General features: G+C 36.9%; 1 protein-coding gene across 1 annotated transcript in view; it reads left to right on the forward strand.

Moving 5' to 3' along the window:
* Positions 1-1,832: 1,832 nt before the first annotated feature.
* LOC102803184 (uncharacterized) overlaps positions 1,833-25,246 on the forward strand; it is a 37,485-nt gene continuing 14,071 nt past the window's right edge. Inside the window, exons 1-26 of the mRNA XM_085491481.1 lie at positions 1,833-1,977; positions 7,676-7,963; positions 8,261-8,524; positions 9,233-9,520; positions 9,627-9,746; positions 9,873-9,998; positions 10,371-10,526; positions 11,264-11,509; positions 11,623-11,748; positions 11,836-11,954; positions 12,125-12,259; positions 13,192-13,483; positions 14,263-14,496; positions 15,622-15,774; positions 16,915-17,268; positions 18,139-18,495; positions 18,677-19,063; positions 19,189-19,611; positions 19,876-20,001; positions 20,465-20,616; positions 21,364-21,616; positions 21,784-21,946; positions 22,261-22,493; positions 22,907-23,305; positions 23,513-23,941; positions 24,907-25,113. Of these exons, the coding sequence (XP_085347607.1) occupies positions 1,833-1,977; positions 7,676-7,963; positions 8,261-8,524; positions 9,233-9,520; positions 9,627-9,746; positions 9,873-9,998; positions 10,371-10,526; positions 11,264-11,509; positions 11,623-11,748; positions 11,836-11,954; positions 12,125-12,259; positions 13,192-13,483; positions 14,263-14,496; positions 15,622-15,774; positions 16,915-17,268; positions 18,139-18,495; positions 18,677-19,063; positions 19,189-19,611; positions 19,876-20,001; positions 20,465-20,616; positions 21,364-21,616; positions 21,784-21,946; positions 22,261-22,493; positions 22,907-23,305; positions 23,513-23,941; positions 24,907-25,113 (6,175 nt within the window). The remainder of the gene's footprint in view (positions 1,978-7,675; positions 7,964-8,260; positions 8,525-9,232; positions 9,521-9,626; positions 9,747-9,872; positions 9,999-10,370; positions 10,527-11,263; positions 11,510-11,622; positions 11,749-11,835; positions 11,955-12,124; positions 12,260-13,191; positions 13,484-14,262; positions 14,497-15,621; positions 15,775-16,914; positions 17,269-18,138; positions 18,496-18,676; positions 19,064-19,188; positions 19,612-19,875; positions 20,002-20,464; positions 20,617-21,363; positions 21,617-21,783; positions 21,947-22,260; positions 22,494-22,906; positions 23,306-23,512; positions 23,942-24,906; positions 25,114-25,246) is intronic.

Consider the following 25,246-nt stretch of genomic DNA (forward strand, 5'->3'; position numbering starts at 1 on the left):
TTGTAAGTATCTTTGCATTGACTCCTACAGTGCGGTGTTTTTTTTAGAGGCGACTATCGATCCAGTCCATCATAGTAGTCTGTCACTGGAACATAATTAACTGGTAACGGGCAGGCATCAGAAACAGTCACAAGATAGATCAATCACAGTCGCTTGTAATTTACCACGAATTTATTTTATCGGTGAGTATAATATTAAGCTTTCCCAAACATCCTGGTTGGCTGCACATCTATCAGTGAAAAAAGTGTACATACTGACCACTTGCCACATTCTTTGGATTCAGTGTTGGGAATATCGCGTCCAGTCGACGGGAACGAACAAACTGTCGATCCTGTGTGCTACCCATGTACGTGAACAAACACATCATTCTTAGCACAAAGAGCAGCAGATCGTTGCGGGGTGACTGGATAAACTGATCTAAATATTCACCAGGAAATGGGTGTCACAGCTTACGATTAACATTTTTTAATCGCAATGACCGAATAAATAATGGAAAAATGAACTGGTTCGTCTAAATTTGCCCTACATTTTTTTCTTTGAATATTTCATCACCGAACGTTTTTCTGTTTACATTTAGAAAAAAAAACGATTCGTACATTTCATTTGGTTTGGAGCTGACGTGGAGTTCAACAATATTGTACATAGTTTTTGATCAATCGTCTTTAAAAAATAACAGAATATTTTGCCAAAAAATATTAGTTCAGAGATTATTATTCCAATTTGCGTATTTTCTTATACTCACATCTTTGATACTGAGATTGTGGTAGCGAACCTTCAATCATAAATGTCGACAGAAATGAACATATGGGAAATATATTACTTGCATTGAGACGGAAAAATTGTCCAAGATTGCGTTCTCAGCCAATAATTACATGTTGGAGACTCAGTATTGCAATCTTGCCAAGAAACTAATCGTTGGGCAGACATCGAAATTGTCACATGGACACATGGTTATTTTTCATGATTGCTTACATTTCTTACTCATTACACATTGCAGTGATTTATAAATTAATTTACGGCGGCTGTATGCCGGTACTTAATTGACTCTAATACTAACATTCACCGAGTAATAGAGCACTACTTGATACAAGCGTATACGTTAAGATGACGGTCCGTATATAAATATCTCAATCAAATCTCTCAGCTTATTGAAACAATTCATTGGTAAATTCCACAGCCCACGGTGGTATTTTTAGAGTTTGATTTGTACACAGTATTTTATGCTGGTTGCTTGTGGCATGTTATTGTGGGGTAAGATTCTTCGGGTGACGACAATATACACAATAGACAGCAGCTTGTTGACAGTTGAACAGATTTTTTGAAAACACTAATACAGTGATGGCAATGGTCGATTTATATAAATTCAGAATTTGGAAGTGTATCAATGACATCGTTATCACTGGCCAATTAAGATCCGCTATGACTGGCTACTTTTCACATCCGGTCTTATGGGATTGGTCACATAATTGAGATGTATGATTGAGTGAGAGGACAAAATGTCATCGTCTGTAATTGGTCTTATAGGGAAGACATATGATTGGATAAGATGTTGAAGGTATTATCCATAATTGTCACCATACTTGGTGATTTTGATTTTCAACAGTTATAATTGTTATATCTTTTTCGTCCCGCCACGCGGCGGATATGGTCGCCGTAGAGCACCATAGTCGTAGTGCAGCGCCACAGTCGTCTTGCAGCGTCATTGTCTTCGTGCAGCGCCACAGTCGCCGAGCAGTGTTACAGTCGTCACGCGGCACCAGTCGTCACATAGCGTCACAGTCGTCGTGAAGCGCTATAGCCGTCATACAGTGCAAAAGTCGTCGTGAAGCGCTATGGCCGTCATACAGCGCAACAGTCGTCGTGAAGCGCTATGGCCGTCATACAGCGCAACAGTCGCCGTGAAGCGCTATAAGCGTCATACAGTGCAACAGTCGTCGCGAAGCGCTATGACCGTCATACAGCACAACAGTCGTCAGAGTATGACGTTGTTGCGCTTTAATATTTCTACTGACATTATCTGGACATTGAGTTACGTCATGGTTAAACATTATCAGACGACAGTATATTATTTTGGTGCCTTCCATCGATCGGGCCTGAACGTAATACTAATGACAATATGAATGGCTTCAGCTCAAGTGCGTCTGATGTATTTGTTAAGAGTATCGCTTCAGAAGAAGGGCGAGTCCAATTCGATGGAGCATGCATACATTTTTAATAGCTGTTTACGATCGACTCTGTGTGTTGCCTGCATGTCTCGGAACGATACGCATGTACATGTTTTAGGCCCACGGCGTTCCACGATGAACAACCAGCACACATATTGTCACATTGATTACCTTCGTTTTAGGTTGATATTTTCACCACAGTCGTGGTTTCGTGTTTGGATAAGTTTTCAATAGATGTTCACATGACCACCGCGTCTAATATCTATATAATAGAACATATTTCTGAATCATTTATCGTAGTGAGTTGTTATTTTTTCTATGACCCTTTATATAATATTTATTTGTATTTTAGTTTGCATGTGTCGATTTTTTGTTTTTTCTTGTCGTTAATCAGTTCTTAAATTGGAGCCTCATACATACATCGGATTTTAATCAGATTTAATCAGCAAAATTCCGATAAACATTGAAATAAATGTAGGTGAGTAGATGATTCAGCTACTATTTATTTAGTAGTTCTAATTAAAAGTCAGCGAATGGCATGGAAATATAATCGTAAAACAAGTTCAAACAAAAAGTTCTTGATACATGTGTAAATGAAAAAAAAAACTCGATTTAACATCGTCAACCCTTGATCTATTGTTTCAATAGGATATTTTGCTCACAATTTTCAACGGAGATTCCTCATTTGCTGACTTACAAAATTTTGCTCACCGGATTTTGCCTACCACTTATCCAAGCTCTGTTCTAAGTGTTCAGGATTGTCACCTAATTCGATTACTAAACAGTCAAGTGGATTTGTTTTTTTCAATTCCATTCATGTATTGTTCGGAGGTCCCACGAGTTGGAAACATCGACACAACACATACATTTCGGAGTTATTTAAATACATAAATGTCTTGTTGTGTGCATAATATTGTATTTAAACATGTTTTTTGCATTCGTCGTGTTTACTTTTCAAGTTGCAGGTATATATTTAGAGAACATTTTAGAGTTTTATCGACTCGCTGCAAACGAGACCCATACTCAAAAACATCTCGCAAGTCATGCGTTTTTGCACGAAATATTTACGCTGTTCGTGGCGGATTTTGTCGCGCGTCAACAGAAACCCGACAATCATTGAGTTTCCTGTTGTCGGCCGCTAGTAAATATTCGGTCGGAAAAAATACTTTTCCACAATACGAAATATTTGCGTCTTTTATTACATACATTGCGACAAAGAGCCGGTCGCCATTTTATATTTTTATATCAGTCAAAACCACTATGCAAAATGTATATATGTTCGACTACCAACGGTATTCCCACGTTCGACTGTTACAAAGTGAGTGACAATGCGCGTATATTGTCACGGTGCCGGAGCCTGCCAGGTTAGATAAATTCCACTCATCCTAGGTATATAAGCTAGACATGTTCTATCAAATTTCATAGACCGACTGACAACTAATATCTTGTCATATTATGGAAAACGAATTATGTTGCTGCCACGGTCATTTTTTTTAAGTATAAACATTATAACGTATAAACAGTTTTTAAATTGTATTTAGAGATCAATAACACAATCTAGAACTCGACAAACTAGTTGTATTTGAATTCATCAATGCGGAAAACAGATATATACCTATATACCGACAATAAATTGGATAATGTTATTACTTGTTTCTTAACAATTTGTATTAGCTTCATGGTGTAATTGAATTAACTGCTCAACGAGCGAGTGCGTTGTCTCAAAGGAGACTTCTCGATCGATACCCCCTACAAAGCGTTACTCCTGCAGTTGTTGACTCAACGGCACCCAGCGAGCATGAATTACAGATACAAAGGAAATGTATCAAGTTCCACCACGCATGGATTTCAAAAATATGACTTTCATTATCCATTGTAATATAAAAAAATAATTAAGTATAAAACCACCATCATTAACCATTTGATCAGTGCAGTCACGTGCACAACATGAATGTTAATGTGACTCTCAAGCCCAGTGAGTGTGACACGTATTTCCAATTTGATGTAACTGAGTGGTGATTGACTTTCAATCAAATTCAATCGTGTCTAATAAGTAAATGCGTAAACCCCGGGAACGTTCTAAACAGGGTGTCATCTGAAGCGTGAACAAAGTTATGAATCAACAATTCCCAACCTCGATATATCGCTCTTTGAACAATAGGCGACTTTCACTGAAAGGTTGAGTCAAACGTTCGGCATACATGACAAATTAATTGCAAGACATATACTGACGCACCATTTGCTTATTATTATTATATTACCGAGCATTCCGTAGTCCATTGAATGAACGCGTCAGTGTCGCCATGGAAACAATATATTCGGATATCCGTAGAAGGGAATGGAAATGTTCAGAAATGACAGACCAGGAACTCCGGTGTGAGTACTTAGTGTGGAACTATGTATCACAGTCAGCGCAATAACGTGCATCTAACACATTTGTCACGTTCTTCAAATATTCGCCACATAACTGATTTCCACTGACCACCATGTTACGTCACAATCTGGAAGAGGTGTAAGAAATAACAGTACTATACAATGGCTGTCACAATCAGTTTCAGTCAACAGATTCTTTAATCACTAATGGCCGCGTATTCAACTATTATATAGTTAACGACTAATAAACAGAAAACAGTGAGCAAACACAACACGCTTTACTGAAATTGTCAAAACATTCCTAATTCGTTTTGCATACATATTACAAAAAAGCAACTTTAGCAAATCGTACAATATTTACAGAAAATATTAATCATTGCGGTAATGGAAAGCACTACAAAATATAATATATATTCTATAATGTGAATGTACAGTCGGACAATTACTCCGCTTCTCGTATGTAATAACTGATTGTTAACTTAATATAAATACTACTTTATTCACTCTATGTGGTTTACAAATCCAAAAGTTGGTGGAATGTCATAATTCCTCATATCCAGTGGATATTAATAATAATATAATTTCATTGTGACTTAACGTTTTCAGTATCAATTTATTGACCAGTCTAAATGAATTGATTAAAACCTCACATGTGATTCGAAGTTGTGAACACGAGAAAACTATTTAACAGGAAATTATTAACGATATCCAAGTCGACTAAACCAGCCCTTCGGACGAACACGATTAATGTTCAGACCCGGGATTACAATCTTACCCTTGGAAGTAACATGAGTATTCCATTAATGTTACTATCGTTGCACATTGCATTGCTTAGTGTTGATTGTAGTCGCGTGCACTATAACGACTTAAGAGGGAAATGAAATGAAAGCTTTCACTCCTAACTGACCTTTACATGCACAACCGCTCAAAACAACAATGTAGATATCGACAAAAACAGAAACAGTTGTTATCACAAATATAACAGACGAATTATGTTATAATTGACAGGTAGGGTGATTGGCTTTCACCTTCGATACTTTAATTCTCTGGTTTCGAACTGGCATGGAAGGCTGTATAGTTTACACCACACAGATTAGGCAGTTTCCTTTTTCCTCACTATTTCGAACACGGTTCAATGCGAAAGCGGTCACACAACATTCTGTTGTTTTACTTATCTACTTTTAAATTTATTATACGTTTTTAAAATGGCTAAAAATTCATAGAAAAGGTGGAATACTTACTGATAAGTATATTAGACATAATATACTAGTAACGTGGATTGTGGAACGTCATATTCTATAGGTTCCTATGGAAACCACGTTCAAAACTTAGTATCACGAAATATATAGTGTCAAGTGGTGATGAAACTAAGTTCAGGTTATGGCAATCAATTGTTCTACAAATTGGTAAAGCGTTAACCTAAATTCACGACTTGTATTATGGTCTAATTACTAGAGTCATATGACGTCTCGTTTGATTTTTCCCTGTCTAACACACATCAAGTTCAGTTTCATATTTAAATAATAACACAAGTTTGTGAGGGTAATATCATGATTTGTTGTTTGCCCAATTGGATGCTGGCCATGACCATAATATAGATGATGCCAAAGCCGAAGCACACACACATTGTTTGCTGAGAAAAACTGCAAAATACACAGTATATGTTACTTTCAGCCATGGTTACTCTTTTTTAGTAAACCTTGCAAGCAACAGCGGCCAGGACAGCACTAGTGTAGCGAACGACAATTTGTTATGCGCAGTATCGTTGTGTAGTAGTTTCAGTGACGTCATTCATGTGATATACCCATGTAATATCCACTTGGCGGGCAATATACCATGTAATATCTATTTTTATTCAATGTCATGTGACTGAGTGTCAACCAATCACAGCATGGTAACCACAGTGAGATGCCATAATGCCATGTCTATATACAATATAACAAAATATCACGTCAAAACATAATTTAAAAATACAGGATCAACAAAAAGTACGGGACTGAGAGTAGTATTCATTATGGCGCTTTGGTATGTATTATCAATAACATCGTTAAGTAAGGCTACAAGTTGCAGCACCCGATAAGCATGCACATTGCTACAAAACATTAACAAGTTACATTTAACACATTGACTTAAAACTTAAATTACTAATATACATATGTTGTTACATATATTGTTGCCATGGAAACCAACTTTCATACGTTATTGGTTGCCATGAAACCTGGCGATTAATATGAATAATCATTAAATCTTGCCTTCAAAAAATTTACATGACATCACGTCTGACTAAACTGTGACAGTGTTGCATGAATTAAACGAACATCAATCAGTGACGTGTTTTACACACATTTTAAGTAAATCGTTCGATTACGTTCCGACACTTCCACTACTCGTACGCACGTGTATTGCATTAACATACGGTGTACATATTTAGTTTTACAGTACATTCCATTCAAAAATAGGGGCATATTGCTTTTTCTCTAGAAAGAAATTTGTGTAGGTCTGCTGACAGGACTACTAGCTGGATGCATTTAAAAAGATGGATTGAATTGTATAGTTATAAAGCCGAACGGCAACGTAGGCTGGCTCTTCTGTCATGTGAATTAATTCCCCCGCAATAAAATGTCCCTGCCTGCGGCCTCGCCACATCATCTTGCGTACTCTGGCGTTATCATGTGACATATCATCCACCGTCGAGTTAAAGACAAATGCACACGTCGTTAAATCACAGCAGTAATGTTTCAGATCACTTCGTTGGGTGATATATTGTCCTTAACAATAAGTGATTTCGGTGTTCTTATTTCAGACATGCTTCATATACGTGGATGTTGAGTCTCAATGGAGTTTGGTTTGTTTTTAATTTCTTTCATCAGTGCATTATCTTCAAAGTCAGTTTGCCAAGGTAATTTAACACGCACAACGGTACATACACGTTAATTCATCGTGAATACTAACGTTGTGTGAATGTTCGTGTCCTGTTTACCAGATGTACAGTAACAGTGTATTTCTATCCCATGAATTGTGTGCACATACCGTTTTCCACATGTTTCGTAATTACGAGTATTTACGCCCCTATCATCATTTCGTACGTCAGCTCCATGTTCAGATATACCTAAATTACATCCTCTTGTGTCTTACAGTTTCAGATGTGATACCAAACGCACCCAGCTCTATTTACCTCATCAACTCATCTCCTATCTCAATTCAAGTTGGATGGAGTGCAGCTTGGGGACAGTTTGATGGCTACGACATTTCAGTGGCCCCAGACGATGGCTTTTCTTCTTTTGAATTTGTCGGTTTTGTGTTCAAGAACCAGCCAACACGGTATGTTGTCGAAGGCCTCATACCTGACACACAGTATAACGTAAAGATTGAGACATCCCTGGGTGCGGTCAAGAGTTCACCCGTCAGCATCGCACATTCGACAGGTATGTGGTAGAGCTTATTGGAACCCCTATATAACGGAACTGGCACGAGACGAAGATTTTCAGAAGTAAACACAGTTTCTTCTTCGCCGGAAATTTTTTTTAACCCAGAATCCGTCCATTCGACCACCAAGTCAGTAACTTCAATGTATACATATTTGCATAATATTTTTATGGTTGATTTGCGTCTTCTGTCACGAACTTACTTATTTGTATCTTCGGTCCATTGTATTATTGACGCACGTGGTCACGGTGTTGCTGACGTCACAATAACGTAATGCATTGATTTCACATCCGTAGATAAAGGAGAACCGGCGTTTATGTACATCACTAAATTTACAAGCAACAGTATTACGATCACCTGGAGTGACGGAGAATTTGGTGCTAATTTCACTGGATATCGTGTTATATATGGGTCAAACGAGGGGACGGCCGGGGAATATCTCTTAGATGTGGATGCGACACGAGAAGTGAAGATTACTGGTTTGGCATCTGCCACTGAGTACAACATAACACTGGTTGTCACGGGTACTGACATTGAAAACGCTGTTTCGTCTTGGACAAGTAAGTAGTGGAAACACCTGATATATCCTGTCAGCAAGGCGTGTGACATACGTAAATTACATTTATCAAGAATATCGGAAGGAATATTTGGTAATGTTTATAGAAATTGATAGTTGATAATTGTAATCGTCCGAACAAGAAATAGACAGCCACAAATATTTCATTCACCGACGTACAGAACGAATCGGTTCATGCTGCAATATCGACGATACCTAAAGGCCGTGTCTACACTAGAAACAAAATACACCGGCGTAAGTTGAGCCCGTAATGCACACGATAAGATCATTATATCAGATAGGCATTCATGCATACATTTCTCTCGTTTGCCTACTTTATTCATTTCGACACAATCGATCATCTACTAGAAGGTATCTACTAGTTCACATCAAATGGCCGTTAAATGTTATAATAGTATATATCTCGCGCAGATCTTGTGTTTAACAACAATTATAATGCTCAATGTAGGTTAATTTGTTATAAATCTGGTCGCCAAGTGATGGCGTTAAAGCCACGTTTTGTGTTCACATCTGTTTTACGCCGGTGCAATTATTACTACTGGTTATACCAGTTGTGGTATGTTCATGCACGCCGGTGTAACGTGTTCATACGTGTGTTCCCTTATGCCAGCGCAGGTTACGAGAGATGTGAACGCGATAATGTGAGTGTAGCTATATACTCGATACTCATGTGTGTTATTATACATAACAGGACCTATCGCACCACGACGTGTATCAGCAACATTAACAACTTCCACTAGTATCAGTGTTTCCTGGCAGTCCCCATTGCAAGAAGTAGATGTGTACCACCTATCGTATTGGCCAAGTGAATATCCGAATAGCATATTGGTAAAGGAGATTGTTGAATCCACACCAAATGTGCACGTACAAATAACAAATCTTCAGCCTCTTACTGAGTATACAATCGAAGTCACTTCTGTAGTTGGGGATGATTCCAGGTCAATTCACAGCGATGTCAAAACAGTTGTGGCAACCACAGGTACGTTACGTGTGTCCACCAACACGGATTGATGGTGTTAATAATAGAAATAATATGACATGCATTGAAGCTATCCTGCAATTATAATATATTGTATTTTTTTCAGATGGTAATAGGTGTATTCCGTATGACCCGTGTATGAATGGTGCTACGTGTATCCCTCATGGTAACCATGGTTTCATCTGCAGCTGTACTGCTGGCTGGCACGGAGAGATATGTAGCCAAGGTATACACCATTCATGAACTGTTATTCGATAACGCATGTGTAGTGCAATGTACTAGAAAATTCAATCGAATCGTACAACGAGTTGCCGGAAATTATATCTAACATTACGTGTATGTTGCTTTGTAGCTACCAATCCTTGCATCAATACACCGTGTATGAATGACGGCGTATGTGTTCAAGTAACTGGTACTGATGGAGGGGAGTTTGAGTGTTTCTGTCTTCCGTCTTGGAGTGGCACACACTGCGAAACAGGTAATCCACAATACGTATATATAACAAAACCTCGTCAAAACAGAAAAGTTACGGAATAATCTTATTTTTATCGGTGAATTATTATTTCCGAATTTTCCATATATACACATTGAACTTAATATAGCTATATGTAGATGGCAACCGCATGTAAGCTTAGCCAGCTTACCGTCCTGTTATTTCATAACTCCTTCGGTCCTCTCACAAACGAGTGAAGAGCCCATACAATAACAGAATGGTAACAAGGCTAAAGAAAATATACTGTATGATGGCATAGGAAGGGGCAACATTAATAGACGTCCATCTCTGGAACTTTGGAAAATCTCAAATGAACCTTTGTGCAAACACTTTGCTTTGTCCTCTCTATAATTATAGACACACCATTTACTAATTGTGTATTCTCAGCAGAGCTTACAGTAAGTGGATTATGTTCTAAAAATGTTTGTCTGAATGGTGGTACCTGCTTTGGTGACGTGCACAGTCACATATGTCAATGTCTAACTGGATGGACTGGAGACAACTGCCAAATAGGTTAGTGATATGAATATTAATATACTGTTATGTTAACAGGTATGTTTATACGTTCTAAAGGATGGTGGTCGTTGTAAGGCATCGATATGCGACGAATACAGCCTTTATTTGCCGTTCCCTCACCCTGTAATGCATGTAAAATTGTTGGTAGTTTGATATTCATATGATATCCATATACATACTTTCAAAATTGATAATTAAAAATTACACATTTAAAAAAATTATTGGCATTCAACAATCAAAATGAATCACTCAATTCGAATAGTATTTCGGTCAAGCATTGCGTATTATATATTTGCAGACATAGGTGATCCATGTTCAAGTTATCCTTGTAAGAATAGTGCTGGATGTATAAATGGTAATAAGTTCTACATTTGCCAATGTTTGGATGGATGGGCCGGCAGACAGTGCGATTTAGGTAATGTTATTTATATGTTTATTAATAAAGTTCTATGAATGTTTGTTTTCCAAATGTAATAATTTATTTATTATTATGTTTTAAAATATCAATTATTAAGCTGTTGTGTGTTTTTAGAAATATATACACTAAAGCACCTCTGTGGTCGGCCAATATTCAATTTCACTGACCCACAGACTACCCTGAACTAATATTATCTGTATGAATCAACAAAGCTGAATATTGGGTTCCACCTTGATAACTTGTGTTCATTATATTTAGAGATACACATGAGATAGCATATCAAATGTAAAAGTCAATATTATGGTATTATTTTCAGAAGGCGATATCTACACTGACTTTGCGGCATATCGCTTCCATAGAAGTAGTAATTTCAAGCCCATAATTGTGGATGTTACGCAAGACGAATGCATGGAATTGTGCTTAAACAACTCTGCATTTCTGTGCCGTTCAGTAAACTACGCCATATACGATCGAACTTGCTATCTGAGCAGTGAGAATGAATGGAGATCTGGTAGTGTTACACCTAGTGTGAATACACACTATTTTCAACGAAGAAGTACATGTACGTATAGTGTATATTGTAATGTGTCTTTTTTTCCGGTGATGTTATCATGTTCACGATATATTAGATTGAATCAGGAATGTATACTGTTTTTCCCGTTTTTTCTTAATCAGACGTTGTGTGTGTGGAAGGATTATTCCAGTGCTGGAACGGAAATCAGTGTGTTTCTGGTGAAAGGCAATGTGACGCTGTATCTTACGACTGTGGCGATTCTTCTGACGAACATGATGAAATTTGTGGTATGTGGATTTGAAATTCTTTACTTTCTACGGTTGTATTCATTCTATGTGACATATATAATCATCTACATTGGTCTATTTATGTAGGAACGTGTGAATTGGAATTACAGACACCACTAACAACAAGAAATGGGTGGGTTACGTATCCAGTGCAGTCTGAAATATACAACAGTCACGCGTCCTGCACGTGGGTTATTTCGGGACCAGTAGGTTTGTAACGATCAACTAATGTAGTCGAATAACTACTTCAAAACAGTAACCAAACTAAAGGTAACGTCTGAACCTATGTGCTGTTGTTGATATGGAAATAATTTCTCAAAAAGAAAGAAAACAAATTTATTTATGCGTTTATTTAGATACACGTGTTTCATTCAAGATCTACTCAATCGAGATGGAGGGCTGTCTTAGCTCAAAAGATGGATGTATATTTGACTATGTCGAGGTATGGGATGGTGTACCAAGTTCAAAATCTATTCTCAAATATTGCTCTTCGCAAATCCCGCCGATGAAGGTAAATATATACACCTAGTATGTGTCGCAACCCCAAAGTGTTTGTTTCATAGTGATTCCATGTAAGGTTAACAATAGTATTACGGACAACATTTAAGAAAAATGAAATTTGAAGTTTGAATATGTATATTTTTTCTAAATTTAAGATTACGCTTTATTACATTAACGTTACAGCACTGATAGCTTATTCTTAAATATTCAATTGATTGTTACATCCATGTTTACTAAATAAACAGTGGCATTTCACTTCTTCATTTCTAAAACCTTGTTTACGCGTGCCTATAACGCTGTATTAAGTTTTACTTCATTGAACCTTTTACATATTGTTGAAGGAAAGACATTAAAGGTTTATTTTTTCTACAAGGCCAGAAAGGGATTATATAAATCAAACATTTCTTCTGTTTACAATTTTGCTTCATATAACTATCTTTAAAATGCAGTAAATGTAATGATTTGTGTAAAACTCCGGTAGGATAAACTGCGACTTACCAGAAATTATACAGATTTGACGAGCATAATCTAGCGACTAGGATGTTAAAAATATGTAATTTATTCAAAAACAATATATATCTTCTAAACCACTTCTTTGTTTCGATTTATTGTATGGAGACCAAAGGAGCGAAACCACCTCGACAGTACAGGACAAATAAAGCCTTCAAATTAGTTCAAATTTATAAATTAGTTGCATATCTATTTTTCGAGGGATTGATTTACATCAATCACGTGATTACATTGGTGAAATAATGCGGTTTGGTTAAACGTCTAATGAGCATTCAAAGACCGTTTAATTTTCAGAACAAGGTCCAGAGATACAGTGACAAGTACATCAGTTCGTAAGGGTGTAAATGTATTATCATTTAACAACATATCAACACATATTGTGACTTGTATGCATATTCCGTAAACTAATCTCGAGTAATGATTTGATTGCAGATTTACATATCCACCACAAACGAGGTCACAGTCAATTTTGTATCTGATTTTGCAACTGAAATGCATGGATTTAATATTTACTATGAAATCATTGGTAGCCAGGCTTGTCCACGAACATTTGGATATGACTTAGGAACTTATCCACTCTCAAATCAAGACTATGAAGGGGTGTTCCTTGACACCGGTCTTCAAGTACCTTGTTCCGGGTACATAACGTCTTGGAGGATTATACCTGGAGACGATTTAGAAGGGGTTGTGATATTGACAATGTTATTGTTTCGTCAAGTGGACGGTGGATTTTTAGTTGTGTCTTCGAGTGACATTAATATAAGGGAAAATGTTTCAGGCGAACTTGTAATCCAAATTGGAAATGAAGATAGGATACCATGTAAAGAGGGCGATATTATCGGTAAGTGAATTGTATCTTCACACATATATTATATACAGTATCATTGGATGCCGTACATGTATGCACATTTTCGATTGTGTTTTGTTTTAGGGTGGTCGTGCAAAAACGGATGCCCGATGAAATCAGCGTATTTAGATAACTGTCCACATAGGCATACTCTTCTGAGAAGTTTGATATCATCACCAGAAGATGTGGAATTAGATAGTGTCTTGTCGTTTGAGAATGCGCAAGTTTTAGGTGTCGCAACGGCTATTTCAGTGGGACTTCAGGCAGGTGAGTTTCATGTGATCAGCAGACAGATCCCCGTCTGTAAAATACTGCCACATACATACTCCTGGCATTATTGACAACTGTGCAATTGTTTACATGTCTTATGGAAAGAATGGATTAAATACCCTACAACTTCTAAAAAATCACATACTAATATGTAAACGTCAACCGATATACATAATTATCACAATAATACTCGAAGCGTATACCATATAACTACTTCATATAACTACTTTCCTACCATCAGACGAAGCCTGTTGTAGAATATTAATTTATTTTAAAAGGCACAGCTTGCACCATCTGTGTTTAACGCTAATTTGATTTAGATTGAAGTCTGCAAAGACGATGGTCAGCGGTCGTCTATAGTTTTTTTGCTGTTGTATACATTCCAGAATGTGCATTGACTGGGACTACATCAGGATGTGACGGAGTTAAGTTTTTGAATGATTCGTCTTGTATCGATTATCTATCTACTCCAAATCACCCCGAGATTTATGATGTTAACCTGAATTGTACCTGGATCTTAGAAGTGCCCGTCGAAGAGTATGTTATCCTTACAATAGAATACTTTGATGTTGGATCAAGCACTGACGGGATATGCACGGATTATCTCCAGATTATGGAAGGTACGCCGTCAATTATTGCATACTACTAGACGAAATCTCGCGAGTTGCCTGAAAGACGCGCACCGAACGTCTGCTTCTCAAAAATCGAACGAATAGATTTTGAACGCGAATTTCTTCATTTCGTAGCTCACATCAAAAGACCGATCTTTGACAGGAAAATATTGCGTTTGAATTCCATTACTTCATCGAAATTGACCGTCATCACGTGTGTACAACACATAAACCATAGAAATATCCCCAAAATACTTTCGCGTTTGTCGAATCCCACGCGATGTTTGTCGCCACTACGACGTTATGACCTTTGTTTGTCCTGTTTTTACGTTCGATTTCACGTGATCTCGCAGTGAAAGAAAATGGTCTATTACATGTTGCCAGGAACATTAAGGTAGATGCCTAGTCATGATTTCAAAAACCCACAATTTATTCATTTTTTAATATATTGTACTTCCGGGCAATATAAGAATATTGACTTTGAAAAAAATTTGGGTCACCAGGTTAATTTTCGAGAAAATCATGGTTGTATTTTAGTGAATAGTGGCCATTTTGGCAGTATTATAGTGCTTTTACTATAGGTTCCTATGGCAGAGATATTATGCCATATCTCAAATTGTAGGCTGGTGACATAGGCTGCAAAAATAATACATTGTTAATAATGGCCTTCTTTTTGTTTTCCAGAATTTTTTCAAAAATCTGGGTTTTAAAAAGTGTTGAAAAATGCAATTTTTGTTTAACATTGCGCTCTATGGAATTGTTCTAAAAATAGCTATTTTTGAAAAAAATTAGGACAAGTTTCTCAAAATACGTCACTGTAACACACAATAGAATGCTATTTTATGGTGCCATGGGACAATAGCTCCATGATTTTACATACTAAACCAATGAACACTGTCATGTGATTTATGACCAACTTTCTCAACAAATATGAGTAGGCTTCTACCTTAACTAATTTAAGAAGAGGACATATACACATATTCACAAATATATATATATTGTGCTATTGGGTTATGTGTTCATGCCATTTTAAGCATATCTTACATTAAACAAAAAAACTATACCAGTGGATTCTTCTCAATACTTGCACCACACATTGCCCAATCTAATATTCTGCATTTACGTTCCTCCTAGAAGACGATGGTGATTTATACAACCTTGGAAAGTACTGTGGTAGCGATAATCCACACCAAATAATAGGAAGTTCCAATAAAATGGTGATACGATTCATCTCTGACAGTAAACCGAATTTACAAAGTGGGGTTTTTGCAACTTTTACCTCATGCGGTATGTACACTGTCCAAAACACGATGTATGTTTCGAAGCAACTATTTAGTTACTGGAATAAAAATGGTAGAACGTAGATTCACTACACGTTAAAGACTACTTTTTAATGACGAAAGAAATCTTGCCCCAATAGATCATTCGACTATATAACATAGGTTAGGATTGTGACGATTGTTTTTGTGTTCAGTGATATTTGTCATGTAAAACGTTAGTTTGTATATATGAAATCCATAAAAATAATTTTATTGAAAAAATAAGCCTTTTTTAGGAATTCATAAGATGAAAATTGGTATTTATATACATATTCACAAGATTACTGTAGTTTTGATTCACGTCGTGACATTTCGAACGATCACCAATTCACCGTTATTAGTACAATATAGATAATCTTCTTGTATTCACCACAACTTGATTGGTAAATGTAGATGATTGAAAAACAATAGTCATAATGATGTTGCAAGGCAGATTTAATGTTTTCAATATTGGTTTTAAATATTTCAGCGTATCAATATTTACGTCAATGAAACCTTCCGAAGAATTGTTGAAAGTAACATTAAGATGGTGAGAGGGGGAAAGCGAGTAATAGTTTACTTGTGATTATTAATTTCCCCGCCACTTAAGCATGTACCTATGGTAATGTTTACGTTTTCGGAAAGCTGAGAAATAGACAAATACGATCGTGTACGATTCCTGTAATATTTGCCCAGGGGATTAAGTTACGAACATTTCCATGAACCGCCTATAAAAGAGTTTTGTGCGTGGTTACCATTTCGCGCTGTTCGTTTTATCTATGTTTTTTTATTTTATCACTGTTACTGATCTTTGAAAATGGGTCGCGGAATTTGTATATGCTTCAGAGACAAAAAAGTCACAAATTAAAATCAACGAATAGATGGTTAATGTGAATGTAAACTATCTCTCATAATTATACAGATATGTATTGATATTATATTATTTTATCCTACTAACAGGATATAGTATGTTCATCGTACCTAAAACCACAAATATATAAAGCTTTGGGTACATTTAAAAGTGTGGCCTACAACTTACATTACCTGGAGTAACGTTGACAAAATGTAAATATCGATATAATACTCAATATATAAAACACAGATAATCAAACATAGTTATATTTTCCAGGGTGTGGATGCCAATTAGAGGCAGAATTTGGTACGATTCACTCTCCGACCAGACATGGAACGGATAATTCTCCTGAAACATGTACATGGACTCTAAATCCAGGTGAAGATCGAATAATTGGATTCCAGCTCATCTATGCAAAATTTGAGAACATTACCTCATGTGACAGTTTCTTAGAACTTTCTGATACAAACGGCAAAACCCTTGTGATATTGTGTGGCAATGATACAGAAAACCAGAACATCACATACCATTCATCTTCGTCCAGTATGATAGTAACATTCCATTCATCCATGGGATTAGACAGAGAATACTTCACTGCCAGTTATAAAGCTCTCGATAAAAGAGACGCGGGTAAGATAAAACAAGATACTTTTGTCACTTTATGATTATTAGGTAATTTGCACAAATCTAAAATTACTTCCCTCTCTTTCAATGTTGCTATGCTATTACTAACACTTTATCGATAGTGTACTAACTATATTACACAATCAGCATGTAACGATACCACTTCAAAAGAGGCATTTATTTCCATCCGATCGCCCTGAACATAAAAGAATGCTATTCATAATTTCCCGGTATTTTAAATTTGTTGCTTTATGGATGTTACTAAGGCACATGACAGGGTTAATCACTGGATATTGTTTACGAAACTATTAGAATTTATTGTACGTAATCTCATTTTGTGGTAAAGAGAACGGTTATTTTGTCTGTGGTGGACAGCGTGCCTTCAACGAAGTTTTACAGGGAAGAACACCGCCCCAATATAGTTTGCTGTCTATGTCGATAATATAAGAACGCAGCTTATAGATAATATAAGTCTATGCAAATAGGAACAATTTTGGTGAAAGTGTTATGTATATAAAGTGTTCTGTTAGTGTGAATTTATTGTAATTGTATTTTTTTCTTTTGTATGGACCTTCATGACTTGTCTGGTATAGCAATAATTATAATATTTATAGACGTAAGATTGGATGACCTCATTGCAATATCGAAATATTTTAACGCATTATGCCAAAAAACAGGCTCGAAAATAAACACAATAAACAAAACATATTATGCTCTTACCAAGCGTATAAATTCAGTAAATAACAATTTTGAAAAATATCCAGTTTATGTCAATAGGGAGCTAATCTGATAAAACATACACGCCACATATTGCATTCCCATATAGAACAATGATGTTTTATGAAAGCTATTACATTGTACCTATTTGTCACACAGGCGGGTGTGGTGGCACATTCAGTGCAGCGTCAGGTGTTATCACATCACCAAACTATCCTAACAACTACGACTGTCACTTGGACTGCCAATGGACACTGAAGCAAAGATATGGAGTGTACATCCGAATGAAGGTTATGTTTCTAGAAATCGAAAGTGACGCGTACAGTGGGTGTTATGATTACTTAAAAATCTATGATGGACCAACTGAAGAATCGCCATTGCTCGGCAGTCTCTGTGGATCGGGCAACAACGTAAGCGATACAATCGAATCCAGTGGTAATGTTGTACTGTTTGTGTTTAAAAGTGATGCAACAATTAATAAAAAGGGGTTTGAAGTTGATATCAGCACAGCAGTTCGTAAGTACGATCGTTACTATGAATAATTTTCGAATTAATTGGAACCAGGTTATAAATAGTTTTTGCACACATTTGTGTGTTCCTTCTTCTCGTGTACACTTTACTATTCATATATTTGAAAGGTTATCACCATGCGTTGTTGTAGATGTTATGTCTAACCAATGTTACTTCTCATTCATAGCATGTGGTGGCGCTTTAGATGACGACAATAGTGTTATACAATCCGTTATTTATCCAAATTTCGACAATGATGTGACGCAGTGTACGTGGCTTATCACTACAGATCCAAATCAAATTATACACTTCAATATTTTAGTCTTCGAAGTGGTGTGCATACCTGGCGTTTCAGACTCAAATTTCATTGAGATATCCGAAGTTGAGTTAAACGGTACTGACTATGAACGAGTTGGCGGCCTGCTGTATAGCAATGCGATGTGTGAAGGAATCGAATCTGAGCAGATTGTCCCCTTGGGTTACTTGGCATTCTCTTCTGAAAGCAATATGTTGAATTTCACGATTGGACTACATAGCCAGTATCGATTTTTCACATATTACCAAACCAGTAAAGGTAAGCGTTATGTTGTTACTATAGTGTGCAGAAATCGATTCCCGACAATTATTCAGTGAGACATGTATGCATATTGCTCATGTGCAAGAAACTTGTAATTAATTGTAATTGCGATGTTTATCTAGCCCGTCAGGAATGTGGTGAACATTGGTTGTTATTCCAAGGTGGGTGTTACGGTCCATTATGGCTCATGAATGGATTGGCATATGTACCGATGAACGAAATTAGTGAACACTCGGCACATGCTGAAGAATGGTGTACCGGGGAAGGCGCTCATCTGGCAAGCATTTCTACTTTAGCAGTGCAACAATTTATTGAGAGCAATATACCCCAGAATGACATCAATGGTTATCATATTGGTCTGTCTATGGAGGCCGAGTCAGCTACGTGGAAATGGGTTTCTGGATACGAATTGACTTATACCAATTTTATTGGCAGTAGTGAACCATCGGAACAAGATCAGTGCGCATTTATTAAACCAAGAAGCACATATCAATGGGATTATGATACATGTCAGAGACAGTTCTTGTCGTTTATTTGTGAGAAAGGTCTGTATGTCGCATAGACGTAAAAATAACATCACATCATATCTTTAGTCTAACAACAAATTTGAATTGACTTGAAGTCAAAAAACACAACATAACGAATGACACGAATACATATTCAATTGAATCAATGAAAAAAGACGTACGTTCAGTCTGCTTGTGTACACATGACATCTGATACTATCAATTCTGCAATTTAAGAATATTAGCTCACAGTGATTTAGTTGGAGCCAAAATTCGCATTTTATATTTATAATATTTTCTCAGATGCCGATGAGTGCAAATTTGACAATGGTAGATGTGCATCATCCTGTTTCAATACCCCATCAAGTTATGCCTGTGGATGTCCGTTTGGGTACTATCTGAATCCACGAAACGACAGGAACTGTTTAGGTAATAACTAACGAATAGCACACGCTTGCTGATATTACAATACACACAAGATGAGAAATACTAAATAATCTTTGGGAAATTGGTTCTCAAACATTATGCAGACAGTTTTACATTAAGAACAGTTCTAATAAAAAGCATTGATAGAGCAATATTTAAAGTGGGAGAGACGTCACCCGCGCATGCGTCAAATGGCCATAACGTGTCATTGTTTACAAACAAGCCTCTACCCATGGGCCTTTGCGTTTTTAGTGTGTATTGTTATCGTCGCCTGGGACTCAATTCCCGCGCGTGCACAGGTGACGACTCTCCCGCTTTAGTTTTAAATTATTTCTAAAATCCAGATTTGAAAAAAAAGCAAAGACAATCCGCAAATTACAATATTTAATTAGAAATGTTTTGAAAGTTGACAGAAAGGTCGGCATGTCTAAAACTAACAACAATTGTTCGTATTTCAAATTAACAGAGATATGCAAATCAGCTTTGTCTTACGATTGGGCGTACGCTGATGGATACTGTTATAGAAGTGAACATCGGGATATGACATGGTCTAATGCACTTACGTCATGTCAACTCGCATTTGGGTTTTTACTAAAAGTGACCAATTCAAATATAGAGGTAAGCATTTATATTTAAAATATTCACTTATTTCACCACTGTAAGGCGCTCTCTGTTAACAAACTGATGAAATTTGTGTGTGTGTGTGTGTGTGTGTGTGTGTATTTGGATTGCTATATGTTGCGAGGACAAAAATACAGATATATATATATACCTACTTCCGAGGACATACACACCTTCCGAGGACCTTTTTCATAGTCCTCGGAAAACATAATTTATATTAATAGTTAATTCGATTATTAATACGTTTTGCGTAGCTTAGGTTTAGTATCGGGGGAAGGTATGGTTCACGTTATATTAATATTAATATAATTGTACCATACCTTACCCCGATACTAAACCTAAGCTTCGCAAACATTTCTATGTTCAGTCACCGGATATTCAACTCTTGTTTAATTAAACTTAATTAAAATGCAATTCTCCATTGTATTGCATTGTAATTGAGTTTAATTAAACTCCAATTAAAACGCAACCCTATATAGGAACGCGTTTTAATCGAGTTCATATCGCAACTATATTAAAAGTTAATTCAACTATATTAAAAGTTAATCCAATGAAGTCCTCGGAACATATTGCAATACAAGTATGTGTGTGTGTGTGTGTGTACCCTAAAATATTCCCAAGGAACCGTCTCACTGCTCTATTCTTTGAAAAAAAATGACCACAAACGTTGTTTTGCGATGCTTAAATGTAATTGCTTAAAACAAAACTGCGCACTAAGCAAAATAAAATATATATTTATTGCAGAGTACTTTGGCTGTACGGGGATCATACAATGTTCCCATAGCAACGGATTTTGTTATACCTAATGAAGATTATTGGATTGGTTTACACGCACATGACAATGAATTTTGGATCTGGTCAGACGGTAGCACGCTTACTGGTTACTCGAATTTTCGCGAAAATTCAGGATACCCTGTTGATGGATGTGTGGCTAGTAACGACAGTGCGTGGGTGAACATAGATTGTCAACAACATCTGCCATCCATATGTCAGCTTGGTAAGGACAAGTGCGTTATCGTTTGCAACAAGGGTTGGGTTTTGTCAAGACCCATACACTTTGCATAACATATAGATTTACCCGTAACTATTGTACTTATCTACCTTGGATACTAATATCATGGTAATGTATTGCTCTATTCTTTATAAATTGTTATTACTGTTTAGAATGTTGTGGGGAAAGCGACGAAAATGACATGTGTAGTGACCAGAGTTTCCAACCAATGACGATGCCTATTGGAAAAATACAATCCCCTAATTATCCATTGACGTTCGACCCTGATTTGAACTGCCAATGGACAATTCTGGCGCAAGAAGGTAGTTTTATAAGGTCAGTAGCAATGAATGTGAGATTATGGTGAAATGAGTCCGTATAACAATACAACATTGGCGTTTCAATATAAATAAATTAACCCCCTAACATTTATTCATAATGTTAAAGCACCAGTACCTGGTTGAAATTGGTTCAGCAGAGTTCAAAATAATTTTTATCAGTCGCATATACGATCTGAGAAGTCCTTAATGTCGACAATATTCTGAATGTCTTATATTAATTGCAGTACATTCTCGCATATCATATACAGATGACAAGCCCATGTGTGTATGTACTTTTATTAAGACACAGCGGTCCGTTTGTCATTGCAGCCTAACATTCAAACGATTCACTTTATCCACGGATGGTTATAAGCATTGTGAAAACGTATTGATTATATATGATGGTTCGGACCCGGACACGGATACACGCATCAACGAATACTGTGGAACTATAACAAATCTTGCAGTTCAGTCGAGCTCTAACGCATTGTCACTTGTCTTCAACTCTGGCTCGGACATCGGCGACAGGAACCTGGGATTTCTGGCTATATATGCAAGAACAGGTAAAAAATTACCGAATCGAATGTAATTTAATTCATGGTTAAATCAATGCCTTAGAGAATTGCAATAATATGATAGCTGAGATATGATGTCCATTATATTTAATATGTTTAATTATTAGTATTTCTAAAACGTACGACCTGATTCTACTGAAACTTGATTCAATGACACCGACTAATGCACGTAATAGCTCTCCAGCGTTCGACTAATAAAATCTGTAATCATATCCTATACTGTCACGTTCTTGCTGATATGTCGCATGTTATACTAATTGCAGGACAGCTTTTCTCTATAAAAGCAATAAAACGTGATATTCAACCTAACGCTATCGTTTGACGTCCTGTGCCAACTGTCACGTCACATCGATACAAAACCGATGTGAATGTCATCTTATTTTATAATGCTTGTGTTTTAGACTGTGGGTTTGGAATGTGTGACTCTGGTTGTGGTGGTGACAGCCAGTTGACAGGTGCATCTGGACGCATAACAAGCACAAGCAATCTCGGCCAATCTTCTTATAAACGGTGTCAGTGGACCATAACCGTGGAAAAAGGAAAGCATGTATTTCTCGAATTTCTTGAATTCATCATACCAAGTGTGAATAAAATGTCGAATGTAGAAGAATGTCTTCCATTCAACTATATCGAACTGTATGTTGGAAATGAGGCTGTACCTTCAAACTTGATTGGTAGATATTGTGGTACCCAATTACCGCCTTATCTAATTACCTCTAACAATCAAGTAATCATACGTTACAGTAGTGGCAATCCGAATGAAGGAACTGGTGTATTTGTAGCAAGCTATGTAACACAAGGTAAGGTGTAGAGAGTGTCGAAGTGATGAATACAAAACTTATGATTGCAGTTCAGACATTGAAGTGTTGAAGTGAGACTTCTCTTGTTACAACCGCTAACCTGTCATAATATTTGCAGGCATAGATTCAAAGTATATGTTTATTCATTTGAACTATTCATGGGCGTTATGATGACTGACATGCTTTTTCTTGATATCATCGTTCCAGAGTGTCCCGGATTCTCGACAGGTGTTCGGCAGTGCCCGGATGGGGAGATAAGAGCATTCAATCACACTTGCGGTTATTTTCAATCCAGTAATTACCCGAACCCATATCCAGACAACAGTCGGTGTACATGGCAAATCACGGTGCTCAAAGGAACGTATATTACGTTGCTGTTTCTTTACTTCGATGTCCCGACCAACGATAATCTATGTTCTGATTATGGTGTCCACGTGTACGATGGTGACGAGAGAGACTTCACGCAACTGATTGGATCTTACTGCAATGCACAAAGACCTACACCGGTGGTTCTTTCAAGTGAGAATGTCTTGTATATTTATTTTAATGGAGGTGAATCTGGGGGTGGATTTTCAGCGGAATATACATCGTCGGGGTATGTCCCGCCTATCGAACTTACTCATGAGCATGACAAAGGTGAGCATAAATACCATTGCTGTTTGATGTCCATCAAGCTGTGGTATAATCTTTGAAACCCTTAAGATAGAGATGCGTCATTACCTCATTTATTAAATGAGCTTAGGAGTAAAATTCACCTATTCCTATAAAGATTTTGTTTTTTACTACAAATTTAAAAACTACATTGCTGGCTACGCAGACATTTTTTTGATATCTCAATCGCCCTTCCCCCAAATCCCCAAATACATGTTTCATTATTGTTACATTCGTTCCTGCTTTTCGAGTACATATTGAATATATCCTATCCAGCTATGAAAATACATGCCCGAAAATGTGTCCCATTATAGTTAAGCTTTTATCGGTCGATTTTTAAAGTACTGTTTAAATTTTCATAGCATAAGTACAGGTACTTAAAAGTACCTAAATTTTTGCACCTAATCTTTAATGAGGAGCACAAGCGTTTAGCACAAATGTGAATATGTCTATTATTATAATACCATGCTTAGCATTTTGTTTATGTATTTCGTTTGCGTTTTCAGTGTTACCGAGTTGAATTTACCTGATTGGGAGGACTTACACCAAAGTCATTTAAATATCTGTATTGTTAACTGTGTGCACGAAGGCAGTACGGTGATCGTGTCGACCAACGCGTAACGGAGGTCGATGCCATCCCATACTGACTGAGTGCATACTTTGTGGTAACCTTGTTATTATATATACATACACACATTCCTCTGGTAGTGATAATTCAGTGAGATATAATAACAGACTGAATACCAGCAATAATTATTCGCTCCTGTGTCATCATTTGTGTTCAGTGACAGGAGTCTATTACAGTCATGCGTACAGGCATGCGCTACATTTTCGCTGCGTCCTACGTAATCAACGGAATCTTAAATAATGAAGGCATTCGAACACGTCCGCACATACACACGAACGGATAGAATTTATTGTTCTCTGTCATATTTGATTTACCCTGAAAGATTACAGCTGTGAAGATGGATGGCAATTGTATGACCGACGCTGCTATAAGTTTCACCACAGTGAACCGACATCGTGGATGGAAGCTGAAAGTATATGCCAATCCGAAACCTCCCACCTCGTAAGCATATTAAAATATGAAGAAATGGTTTTTATCCATTACATGCTGTCAACAGAGTGGAGAAGCGAGTTTATTGAAACATACATTGGTAAGACTCGTAAAATTATGATATATCTCATGTTCCACAGTCTATATGACTCATTGTTTGCGCATGCGCATAATAGGATTTGTGTTATTATGATTCTGAACATATTATCTGGTCCACATGGAGGTCACGCAAA

Source organism: Saccoglossus kowalevskii, chromosome 16, assembly GCF_978046115.1.
Source record: "Saccoglossus kowalevskii chromosome 16, keSacKowa6.1, whole genome shotgun sequence".
Lineage (NCBI taxonomy): Eukaryota > Metazoa > Hemichordata > Enteropneusta > Harrimaniidae > Saccoglossus > Saccoglossus kowalevskii.